Here is a 12,857-nt window from a genome sequence, read left to right as displayed (position 1 = left end):
AGAATTCACCTCCGTTCCCTGCCTGCCCTGCTCATCCACCCGTGGGAGGCGTGCATAACGGTAGCATTCCGATGGTATGGCCTCAAGCCCGTGCGCCTTTCCGTTTGGTAACCTACCGACAGCACGTGCTACCTCCTCCAAGGTGAAAGGCTCGTCCAGGATGCTAGCTGCCCGTGCTCTCCTGTCCATGACAGTCCGACAAGCTTGCCAAGCACCCTCTCCCAAAGGGGCCCCAAAAAAGGAGATATAGTTAAGGAGTCGATGTGCACCTTCAACACCCGTCTCCCCAACCCCTGCATTTAACAAGGTGGCAAAATGATCCCGAAATACATGCAAGTCATCAATCGCGCAACGCTCCTTGAGTTGCCCTCCCAAGGCCCGCCATAGTGCGCGCTGATCGTGCCTGCACCTTACCACGAACTCACGCATTCTCTCTGCATCATATGCTGCTCGGGCACGACGTTTGGCACGGTTCATTGCGTTACGTGCCTTGCAGAATGCTTCCCACAAGGGGCCTGACTTATTCTCGACCCTGCCAGGGCCAAGCCGCACCCTGCAGGCAAGCATGTGCTGCCGGACGCTTTGGCATTCCTCGTTCCACCATAATGCACCACCCCCCGCTTGCATACCCTCAGGCCTGCGACCCGCAAATACTCGAATCAGCACCTTCCGCAGGAGGGTACTAATGCGCTCCACCGACTCCGTGCTGTTGCAGGCCCCATTCGATAGGTCTATGATCACCCCATTTAGTGCATGCATGACCTGGGATCCATCAGTGAACAGAGCAGCATAGTCACGATAACGGGAAATCTCAAACACTGCTCGCTTCTTTTGGCAGCACCCTTTGGCACTCGTCCCAGTTCCTCCTACAGCTAGACCAAGCACTAGCGTCACTGGACGGTGGTCAGTCGGGAACCAACCATCTGGCGCGAGCAGCTCGCCCACTCGCATCCAATAGGCATGGCGGAGAACACCGGCCGAACCTACGAAAAGATCAATCATGCTCCCACCTGCTTCACCCTTGGGGAAGGTCAGACGACCCTCTAAATCCCCAGAAACACGGCCATTTAATACCAGCAGCCCTTGTGATTGGCACAGGGCGCCCAACTGGTGCCCAGCGAAATTGCAGGCAAGGTCTTCACTCCTACGTCCGGGCACGTCTGTGTAGCCCTGAGGGTCCGTGTCCCCCGGTAAGCCCATGAACTCCTGCAGTGCTGTCAGTTGGTCTAAATCTGGAACGTCACTAACATACCCGGGCAGGTCAGCAGGCGAGGACCGGTGCTTTGTATGCTGTGCACTAGATATACGGGCATTTAGATCGCCGGCAAGCATCACATCCTCCCCCGGCTGCCGGAGCTCAGAAATATCTTGTTGGACTCTCGCGAAAGCAGCTTCTGCTGCTGCTGCCCGCTGTGCATTAGTTGCACCTCCGGCTGGGTACACTCTGGAAGTTTCAGGCGCAAGGTAACAGGCCCCCACCAAGAGGCTGTTTCCTGACAGAAGGTTGACACGTATCCACAGGACCTCACAGCCTGCAAGACTGTTGTTTTTCCGGACAATGGTAACCCCATGGGAGGCGGTATCACGCACGTAAAGAGCAACCCCACCATAGTCAGCGCGTACGGCGTCTCCTGACCTCTGCACCCGCATCAGGCGGAAACCTTCGAGGGACACATCGCTGTCTGGCACTGCATCCGTTAGGTGTGCTTCAGTAACAATGATGAGGTCGTGACTAGTCACAAAAGACTTGATTCCGGCACGGTCAAGCTTAAAAACTCCTGCCTCCAACAACCCATGGACATTCCACAACAAAACCCTCAACCCTCTTGGCCCTCGGCTCGTGCTATCCTAGTCATCCACTTCCGCGGGTAGGCCTGCAAACCGGTTAGCACTAGTTTGCTTGCCAGCCTGGTCATACGGTCGGTGATCAGCTCTGCTGCTGGGCCCTGCACGTCCCTCCCTGCTTCTAGTTGTCCCTTCATCGACCCCCAGACCTTGCTGGCCGGTCTCACCATGGCCGTCTCGATCCTGGTCCTTGGAACTCCTCCGCCCTGAGGTGGTAATGAAGCCATCAATATCCATGGTGCGGCCGGCGGCAGAGCTGGGCCTCGGGTCACGGGGTGCTGGCGCCTGGTTGTGGGACCGGTCGAGCCTACTAGGTGATGCTGAGTATGTGAGCCCGTATACTGGTTCTGTCCGTGGGTGTTTGCCGCCTTTCGCTTTGATGGCACTCAGCGAAGCCACGGGTGCTTCACGATTCTTCACCCCTAGCTGCTTTCTGTAAGACGGTGGGGCCGGTGGTGGGGCGGCTGGTGACGGTGCCATCGGCTTGGGAGGTGGTGGTGGTGGTGGCGGTGGTGGTGGTGGCGGCATGCTGCCACCGGCGGCGGCACTACCGCTACCAGTAACGCCAACTCCGCCGGCACAGCCCCTGAAAGGCATATTTACGTCGTCATCGTTCTCGGCATCCATCTCTCCACCCTCTCCACTGTCGCTGTCGTCGTCACCGTACTGGCTTGGGTAGGGCACCGGTGCGCTCCCGTTCGGGCTCTTCTTATAAAACAGTTCGGCCCCGTTGCGTCACATGGGGATCCACTGCTTCGCTTTTATCACCTGCCACATGGGCCGCAGCCTGGATCTTTCCGCCCGCCCTTCCTTGGTGAGCGAGTCATCTACCCGGAGACCCAACCTTTTCAGGTCAGGTGCGGCTTTAAAGAATTTTACCCGGTCCTTCCACCGGATATCAATAAGCCAGCTCTTTGTACTGCGATCTGGCCTCTCAGTGCGAGTGAGAAGGCCGATATCAAGCGCATGTAGCCCCAGCTCGGCGAGGCAGGCCCGGACGCTGCCCTCATCCTTGTTCTTGTCCGTCGTGATAACGACGCTGTCCCAATAGAAAAACTTATTACTGCTAATTAGTCCGCGGGCATCCATCGTGATGCCGCTCGGGTCGGTTTCCAGCTTGCTGACCCGGCCCTGGAGATCGATGATCTCCACGCGTGAGAGTTGTTGCTCATTCTTTAGATCGAGCACCTGATCCCCGAGCTTCCTAAAGTCCCCGTAGAGGGCTAAGAGCATGCCAGCAGTGATAGGACCATCGGGATTGCCCCGCGCTCTTGCCAGGTACTCTGTGTAACTGTTGTCCATTCTGTATTGCAATTTCGAGGTCGGATTATACCGGAAATTTACATAACAAGGAAGGACCACGGGCGTTGACGGCTTGCAGCACTGTTGGTTCTATACTATGTGCATTTCTATTTCTATTTCTATTTCGTCGTTCATATAGCGGCCCTAAGTAGTAACAGCAACGCGGGAGAAAGGAAAGAATGGTGGGTGCATAAACCAAGATTCCACATTTCATGGAGCCGGAACATGCTGAATATAACTGATAGACAGACAGGCAGATAGACAGTGTGCATGTGCATGCATGTGTGCACACATGCGAGTGTATGTGCATGTATAGAATGCACCTTGAACTGGCACTGGCACTGGCACTGGCACTGGCCTCCGGTAGTAGAGCCGGTGCCTGGGTGAATGGCAAAGTCTGTCTTCTCCTTGCGCGACTCCTCCTCCGTCTTGACGGTGTAAAAGCCCATCTTCGGGTCGATGCAGCTGTGGACTGTTGCTGCCATGGGAGCAGAATAGGTGTTAACCGGTCGATCCGCTGGCTGCATCGTGTGATGGCACATAGGCCATGGCATGGGCTTGGTCATCCGGTTGAGCATCCGGTAATCCCATGCAGGCAGGCACGATATGTTGTTGTTGTCGCTGTTGTTGTTGTGTTGTGTTGTGTTGTGTTAACATGGTCGTGGGTGCGTTTCCCGTACCTGCAAACTGTTGGAAATGACCGACACTCATATACCAGTGAATTGTAGCCACAGTAATAGGACCCAACGGGGGTCCGTGGCGCTTTGTTGGTCTTAACACAAACCGCCCTAATACGGGGGCTCAAGGGCTGCCAGATCGCCTACAAGCACCATCCTACCTCGCATTTCAAACAAAGCAAGTAATAAAGGATACTAACGACCAAAGGGAACGATAGAGTTGTGGTGGGATCATATACGTTCCAGCATCCTTGCCAGGCGTTCAGGTTCCCACAGGTCCGGTATGAAATATTGCCATTAAGGGCTGGTGGCCTCGGTACGAACACCACCGATGCATCCCAAGGTGATGTTGTTACAGAGTGGGAGGCTTCTGGGCCACTTGAACACATGATCATTTCTACGATTTATCACGCCATACAGCACCATCCACCATTACCACACTGTACTACGCCATACGAACTGCAAGTCCAAGGCGGTTGACCCTGCCTTCTAGTTTATGGGCAGGGGCTGATAAGCGTTGGATATATGTTGTGTTGTGTGTGTGTGCATTTGTACGTAGGTGTTGTTATTAAGCTAGAGCTTGAGGTAAGATGGCAGGTGTTTCAGACTGCGGTAGCTGGCCACCGCTGAAAAGGCCTCCCGAGATGCTGGTCAAGCGCTTCGCGCGTACTTGTAGTAAATATGTGTGCCGTACTGTGTACAACAGCAACTACACAGGGGCGTCAATTAGGGGCTAAGAAGGACACGACAAACTTATATCGGTGCTACAAATCCGCGTTGCGTTAATGTCGGAGGCTGGATGTGGTGCTGGTGATGTAAGGAAATCAGGGCGGAGAAAACGCACGCGATGTACGGCAACCAGCTAGCTATATAGTCGCTTGGTGCGCCCTGACAGAGCAACCCCCGCCCCCACCCCCCCGCTATCTTTCTCCTTTACAGTTGCTTACAATTATATACATGACCCATATATATTATATATATGTATATTATATATATATATATAAACACGAATGTTTCAAAAAATATATATATTTTTTGAAACATTCGTGTTTTTTAGGCTTAAAAGAGGATGGTTGATTTAGGATTGAAAGCAGTTGTTACCTTGCTGTCGCTGTTGGCTATTTGCTTCCGCAATTTGCCTAACCTCCACTCGGAAACACACGGTACTATTTGACAGGGGGCACTACTAGCTATCGATGAGAAACAAGCAGGATTCCGCAGCAGCCAAGCTTGCCTCCTACTAGGAGGCTTCCCACCCACATTATGAAAAAGAGAACAGAGGAAAGGTTCTGTGTGTGTGTATGTGTGTGTGTGTGTGTGTGTGTGTGTGTGTGTGTGTGTGTGTGTGGGTGGGGGTGGGGGTGGGGGTGGGGGTGGGGGTGGGGTGTGTGTGGGGGGGGGAGGGTGGGGGTGTTACAGTGGGCTCCAGACTCACGAAGAGAAGAGCCATCGGACCAGCTGGCCGTGCACTGCACTAGAGACTAATATACAAATTAGACAATCACCCCAATGAGACAACTAAAGGCAATTAGACAGTCAAACCGCGAGGAAAGGGAAGGCTGAGGACCCCCAATTGTTAATGAAATAGGCCTGAGCCTGAAAAGTCCTCCAATTAAGTGAATCGAAAACAAATTGGTGATAGCTAATCGTCCATCGGTGACCGCTCCCGTGAGCATAGCAATTTGCCTGATACAATTCGCAAGAAGGGGTGATGTGCGCCAACAGAATCCCAACCTTTCCGTGGAATTCCCAAAGCCGCGAAACCCTGAAGGCGGCCCCAAAAGTCAACAATAACTCGACAAATGGCTCCTTCCGTAAGGGAAAGGCCAGGTAACAGTGCCGGGTTGGTTTTCATGTTTGCAACCATATATCGTCTCCCATGCTCCATGGCTGACACCGCAGCAAGAGCCACAACATCCCGAACACATTGTTGCACTGTTTGCGGGGCTTGGACAAGCCAAAGTTGCTCCCTTGAGACTGGCAATCCTATCGAAAGAGTGAGTTGATCTGCTACTGCCAGTGCCACCGGACAGGCCCAGAAATGATGACAGCGAGGGGATACACCTCCCACTGTACCTACTGGATAACCTCCACAACCACATACTGTTGGCCGCGACATCCTGAGATGGGAATTTCCTAACATAGGCACCCCATCAACCGTGAGACGCCACCAAACCTCTTTTTGTTCATTTTCCCATCGTAAATGAGACCATAAACGATGGAAGGTCCGTTGCAAAATAAGAATAACCCTCAACCAGTTCCTCAGGAGAGCCCGTCGCCTCTTTATTGAAGAGGGTGCGGGCTACTCGGCGAGCCATAGAAAATGGCGAAAGTTGCATATTAGTCGCTAATACTGTTGATGTCTTGCCACTATTTTAAACTTTACTCAAGTCCTGGAAGCCTTCCGTTCATGCGCGGTAATTAGGAAGTGTCACGAATCTGTTGAAAAATGTTTATGTCGTTCGACCTGTAGCTTTCTGGACGCTCGCCAGGTGAAAGGTCAACGCTGGCGGCCTGTGGCTGTCGCAGTGGCGCCGCAATGCGACGCGGTCCCCAAATGGTAAGCAACATGAAATGTTTAAGTAATAACATTCTCATTTTATGGCGCATAACGTGAACGCAGTAGTTAGGGAGCTCAACTTAAGGAGCGATAACGGTGGGATCACATATCATCCGCATATGAAACGTCCTTAGCGCGCAAATAACGAAAATGGAGACGCGTTTCCAAAGGTCTTTCTTAAAAGTCTTTCGGTGCCCTAATCAGAAAGCGCTTCTGTAAGGAGAAACAACTGTCGGCGGCGCCTTATACCTTAAGGTATACCTACGTAGGCTTACCGCTGCGCTGAAACTCATCAGGGTAGGTTAGCACCGCCCAGGGTAGGTGAGCATCGCTGGGATTACTACAAAATAAATACTACATGGTACAGCAGTAATTTACAATAAAGGGTTAAGTGCGAGGAACGGTGGAAACGGCCACTGGAGACAAATAAAGAGCGTGAAGAGTGGAAAAAAACTAGACTGGACTGGCACGGAACAGGCGGGCGAGGCGGCAGGAGTGGTGTGCCTGGGGTTTGGTTTGCTCCAGCAGCGCTCCAGCTGGCATGGGGTTGAGACGCGGACCGGTGAATTACCCCCTATAGGTGTTAAGTTTTCCCTGCCATCTGCCTTGCTGGCTCTCGCCAAAGTGACGATTGTGTGCTGCCCTAACCCCCATCAGCCTAGCGAGTCGGCTGCTGCCAAGGCCAGTCCTTGTTCCCGTGCCGGTTGATAATCTCCCTGGGGCTTCGGGCGCAATCCTGATTACGCACCACGGCAGCACCCTCGAAGTCCAAAATGAATGCCACATGAATATAAATGAAATGGCTGGACTCCGAGTGATAGACAAAACGCAGCTGAGGATGAACGTACTGCAGTGCTGTACTGCTGCCGTATTCGCACGACAAGTAGGCCAAATCGTTACGTATACCTGGCTCTGTGTACAGGAACTTGCCGTAATAAAAGTGTAACCAAGCATGCATCGGCGGAGGTTCTGTGGATTGTTATGATTCTATAAGCCGCAGCAGGCCTGCCACCCTAGTGAGAAGCTGCCTTAGCGCGGGTCGGGTGGGCAGGCATGGATTACAAGGCTAAGAGTGTGCGACTTGCGACTCTTTGCTTCAACTAATGTACAACTCCATCCATTATGTACGTTTAATTTCGGTTTTCATAACGGCGTCCGAGATTAATTAATTCTCCCGCACGCCGTTTGTAAGAACCGCTGCCCTTGCCGTAAGGAACAACCAACTGCCCGCCATCGATGATCGAAAAGTCCAAGGTTTCTTAGGAATTCTAATTGGTTTGCTGTACAGCGTTAGCGCCTCGAGTAATATAATAAGGCCCCAACGTTTTAAGGTATAACTTACTGTTTTTGCACTGTCGGTAGCATCGACACCGCTCATGGTGTCCGTCTCATTGTCCATATAAAGATATTGCTTAAGCTTAAGTAATCTCTGTATAAATGATATCAGTTTATTGATGCATATCTTGTACAGAGAGTGTGGATATCGTTGCTAGCTAGGGTTGGCCAGGCCCTGCCTACTTCTGGACAGGGCGGGCTTTGTCTCGCAACGTCGTCATCACAACTTGCTTTGCTTTGGAGACGTTGTCTGGCTTTATTTTTTTAAAAATGAAGCGGCACGCTATGGCCAGAGCGCTTTTAGCTTTTGCCACTGCCTTTGTGAATCTCCACTTGCTCGGTAAGAACTTTTAACTTCTCTATGCGGTCTCGTAAAACTCGACACAGCTACACTTAGTTAAATGTAATCGTTTTGGTAACTCTGTACGTGTGCTAAATGGCCTGGGTACCCAGCCAACTAAAAGTTTGAAACGCGAGAATCATATGGCACTCGGTCCGTCCTTTGCTCTTGCAGCGCTGGGCCAGAGTCTTCCTGCAGGGGACCCAGCGAAAGCCGTCGCGTTTCCCTATTGCCAGTGTGACTACTACGACTGCCGGTGTAGCCCTTTCAGCCTCACCTACTTGCCCTCTCGTAGCACAACGGTAAGCAACGAAGGCCGTTACTGAGATGCAGGCAGGAAGAGCCGCGCAAACCAAGTTGTTTGAATGGGAAATTCTTTCGTATCTTCTGATTATACTCTAACGCCATACTGTCCTGATCTTAATTAATAATTATTGCTATAAGGTAAAGCAAACGTTAAGAAAAATAAAAGTGTAATCCTATTGTGTTATAATGGTGTTCATCCCTAAAAATGTCTATTACCTTAATATCCGATTTGCTATAACTTGGCCTGGTCGTTCATCTCGTACCCACAGATTAACAAGACTGTCGATGTGGTTCGAAACTGCTTCCGGGTGGACTATAGCGGCTGCGACGCATCGCTACCCTGCTGTGCCGGTATGATGAATTCCATCATAGACAGGCTAGCGCTTGACTCGGGCGCCGACTGCGCAAAGAAGAGTGACATCCTCAACGTCACCTTGAATGGCAAGTTCTACCGATCCTGGCAGCCGTACACCCATTACTCAGGTGAGTCATTGGAAGTGTACGGAAGACTGCCTTACTAAGAACATCTGCAAACATACCGGAGCGGGAAATATATTAATTCCTTCGGGGGAGCGGAACCCGGCTAGAGTAATCCGAACGCACACACGGCAGAACAGAACAGAGCATCGAGCAGAGCAGCTTGCGCCATCAGCCGTTACTTAGCTGATGCGGACCTTTCCGACGCTTCCTGTGGCTGCCGAATTGCCGAACATGTGAACTGCGTTGTTTGACAAACGTACCCAAAACTGAATCTCTGGCACAGGGAATCAAACACTGTGAAGGTCTGCTGCTCCCGTATGTTGTTACAGGGTGGTTAACTTCGCCAGCGGCCCCCTTTCCCGGGGCAGTCCCTGCTCTCCCCTGCTAGAGGGGCACCCTAATCCGTCACCCCATCCGACTTCAGAATGTATTCGTTGGGTTCGGCAACTCACCACCAGCATCCAACCAAATCTAGCGGATCAACGGCGCATCAACTTAGTTCCTGGTCAGCTCGCAAGTTGATTGTATCACGTCCTACACCGTCCATATGATGGGGGGCCACCTCCCATTTCATCACTCCTCAAACACCCGAGGAGCCGGCAGGCGGATTTGAACCCGGGTAGGCCAGGTGCAGAAGTCAGGCCTTAACTTCTGCCAGCCGCCTGCCCCGTATGTATGTATGTACTAAAGCTGACAGAACTGCCACAGCTTTCCAAAACTGAACATAGCATTAATATCATTTCATTTGCAGTTGCTCCCGGCAGATCTCCCTTTGGAGATCTTTGAGCTGGCAGGGGACAGGGGACAGGGGACAGGGGACAGGGGACAGGGGACAGGGGACAGGGGACAGGGGACAGGGGACAGGGGACAGGGGACAGGGGACAGGGGACAGGGGACAGGGGACAGGGGACAGGGGACAGGGGACAGGGGACAGGGGACAGGGGACAGGGGACAGGCGACAGGGGACAGGGGACAGGGCTCCCCTGCAAGGGTGGAGCGCAGGATTTCCGATAAATAAAAAGTCAGCCGCAGCCCACAACAAAATCAAAGGACAATGCAACACCAAGGCCAAATAGCAACAAGTACAAATAGCCCAAGTACACCAAGCCTGCGGCTGCTGCCACTGCCGGCCGCCGTACTCTCTAGCGCAGCAGGCAGGTTGCCACCCTTGTATGCTGCCACACTTGCGGATAGCCGTCACACGTGTGTATGTGTGTGTATGTGTGTGTATGTGTGTGTATGTGTGTGTATGTGTGTGTATGTGTGTGTATGTGTGTGTATGTGTGTGTATGTATGTGTGTGTATGTGTGTGTATGTGTGTGTATGTGTGTGTATGTGTGTATGTGTGTGTATGTGTGTGTATGTGTGTATGTGTGTGTATGTATGTGTATCGTCTCCTTCGAATTACCTTGCGTCTTACTTGGCCATAGAATCTGGTAGCACCTAGGCGTTCATCACAAGGATCGCTCATTCCGCATGGTGTCCTTCCTTCTGCAGCAGGTACACAACTGTATGTATGTCACAGACCGGTTCACCAATCCGCCGATATGCCACATATTCCCCAGTAGACCCCAGCTGCTTGTAAATGCATAGCATGGCAAGCGGAAGCAAACATGCGCTGCTTGCGTTTCAGCTAAGTTACATCGTTGGGAACACCGCTCGCAGCGCACACCGAAGGGCAGCGGCACGAGCTGACAGTGTACTACTCGCCCCCAAGGCGGGGGCGGGGACGGGGACGGGGGCACCAATTCCTCCCCACCTGCAATCATCGCACGTTGTCGCACGTTGTGTTTTCACATGTTCCACGCAGGGTCCACAATTGCCGGGTACGAGATCAAGTTGTACGATCTGGACTATCCTGCAGCTAGCTTCGGTGGTACGGAGATCTGCATCACCTCAATGAGGCCGTGCTACCTGGTGAAACAACTGTGCAGGGGCTTCGTTGAACGGGGCAGTTGCAGGTATGTATGTATGTATGTATGTTGTTACAGGGTGGTATAGCTTTACCAGCGGCTCCCTTTCCCTTGGAGGCAGTTCCCTTCTCTCCCGTGCGAGAGGGGCACCCTAATCCATTCACCCCATCCGACTTCAGAATGTAACCGTTGGGTTCAGTAACTCACCACCAGCATCCAACCAAATCTAGCGGATCAACGGCGCCACAACTTAGCGCATGGTCAACACGCATGTCGATATAATCTCGTCCCACACGTTCAGCAATATGGGAGCCTAGCTCCAAATTCAACTTCTCTCACACATATGAGAAATTGGCAGGCGGATTTGAACCCGTATTCTCCGGCGGAAGTTAGTAGATCAGGCCTAAACTTCTGCCAGCCACCAGCCTGTATGTTGTTACAGGGTGGTTAACTTCGCCAGCGGCCCCCTTTCCCGGGGCAGTCCCTGCTCTCCCCTGCTAGAGGGGCACCCTAATCCGTCACCCCATCCGACTTCAGAATGTATTCGTTGGGTTCGGCAACTCACCACCAGCATCCAACCAAATCTAGCGGATCAACGGCGCATCAACTTAGTTCCTGGTCAGCTCGCAAGTTGATATTATCACGTCCTACACCGTCCATAAGATGGGGGGCCACCTCCCATTTCATCACTCCTCAAACACCCGAGGAGCCGGCAGGCGGATTTGAACCCGGGTCGACTGGGTCAACTGGGAGCAGAAGTCAGGCCTTAACCTCTGCCAGCCGCCTGCCTAACCAGCCTGTATATTTATACAGGATTTTGTGAAAGCCTCAATACACGATAATTGAGCAGGAGACACGTCATCAATCTGGTGCACATTCACTTACCAACACCCACTTGATTACAGGTGATAGAGTGATCCCGACCAGATTTGATCTTGATCCTGAAACCTCCGGATCTGTGTAGACATACCTGCAGCGGGCAGGGACTGGGATATTGATGAATATACCTCAATGTGGTTCTCTACGATATAAATTCCCTCTATTTGTGTTGCTGCCCGCCTGTGTGAGCAACAGGGTCTGTTTGTAGTCATGTAGCCGTGCCTGTCATTTGTACGGGTTAAGCACCCGCATGTACGGCAGGGTTTTCCTTATGTGTCGCCCTTCTTTTTTCAGCCAGCGAGCGCCATATGCTATACATGGTACGCTCCCCCTGCTCGGCAGTGCAGCGCCGCCTACATCATACATCACTTGGGAAGTTGTTGCCGGTTGTTGGCATTGCTGATCACAGGTGTTGACAGCTGGCAGCAAATGGGCTGTCTGTGTGGCGAGGTCGTGTGATTGCCACAGGGCATCTGACGAATAGCCTTGCAAAATCCCCTTGGGCCTGCTGGGTGTGCTTTTGCAGCCGAAGTCTCGTCCCCTTACAAGCGGCTGTGAAGCACGGTTTGCCATTCGGTTGCGGCCGTACAAAAGCCCCTTGCCACACCACACCATTATTAGCCAGCCGGCGGGCGGAAAGAAGCAGGGGAATAACACAGCTGATGACAGCTGATGACAGCTGATGGCGATGATGACGATGATGGGATGCGCCGTGCATGTACTATATTTCGTCACCAGCAGCACGTGGTTCTTCATGCAAGTTCATGCAAGTTCATGCAAGTTCATGCAAGTTTCTTTAAGCCATAAGCTTGTACACGAGGCTGCTGATCTTCATGGTTATTGAAGGAAATCTGCTTGCCGTACACACCGCAGGTTTTACATTGGGGATGTCTCCTCTACGTACTGCCCGATATGCCCTCCCCGGTCGGGCGTTGTGCCGCTGCTGAATCCATTGACGCCGCCAGCAACGACTTCCTCGCCACCGCCACCACCACCTTTACGGTCGCCACCGCCACCTTCGCCACCGCCACCTTCGCCACCGCCACCACCACCTTTACGGTCGCCACCGCCACCTTCTCCGCGGCCGCCAGCCCTGCGATCGCCACCACCAACAACTCGACGATCGCCACCGCCACCACCACCATCATCACCACCACCGCCACCACCATCATCACCACCACCACCACCACCACCACGGCCACCGCCACCGCCGCCACCAC

At 52.7% G+C, this 12,857-nt stretch overlaps 1 protein-coding gene across 1 annotated transcript in view; it reads right to left on the bottom strand.

Annotated features, from left to right (window-relative positions):
• VOLCADRAFT_92548 (uncharacterized protein) overlaps window positions 1-3,725 on the bottom strand; it is a gene marked incomplete at both ends in the record, with an annotated part of 4,314 nt that extends 589 nt beyond the window's left edge. Inside the window, 4 exons of the mRNA XM_002951859.1 lie at window positions 270-893; window positions 2,013-2,278; window positions 2,690-2,991; window positions 3,471-3,725. Coding sequence (XP_002951905.1) covers window positions 270-893; window positions 2,013-2,278; window positions 2,690-2,991; window positions 3,471-3,725 — 1,447 coding nt within the window. The remainder of the gene's footprint in view (window positions 1-269; window positions 894-2,012; window positions 2,279-2,689; window positions 2,992-3,470) is intronic.
• Window positions 3,726-12,857: the final 9,132 nt, after the last annotated feature.

This window comes from Volvox carteri (assembly GCF_000143455.1).
Source record: "Volvox carteri f. nagariensis unplaced genomic scaffold VOLCAscaffold_26, whole genome shotgun sequence".
Taxonomy (NCBI): domain Eukaryota; kingdom Viridiplantae; phylum Chlorophyta; class Chlorophyceae; order Chlamydomonadales; family Volvocaceae; genus Volvox; species Volvox carteri.
This window is presented reverse-complemented; position numbering and strand designations above follow the sequence as displayed.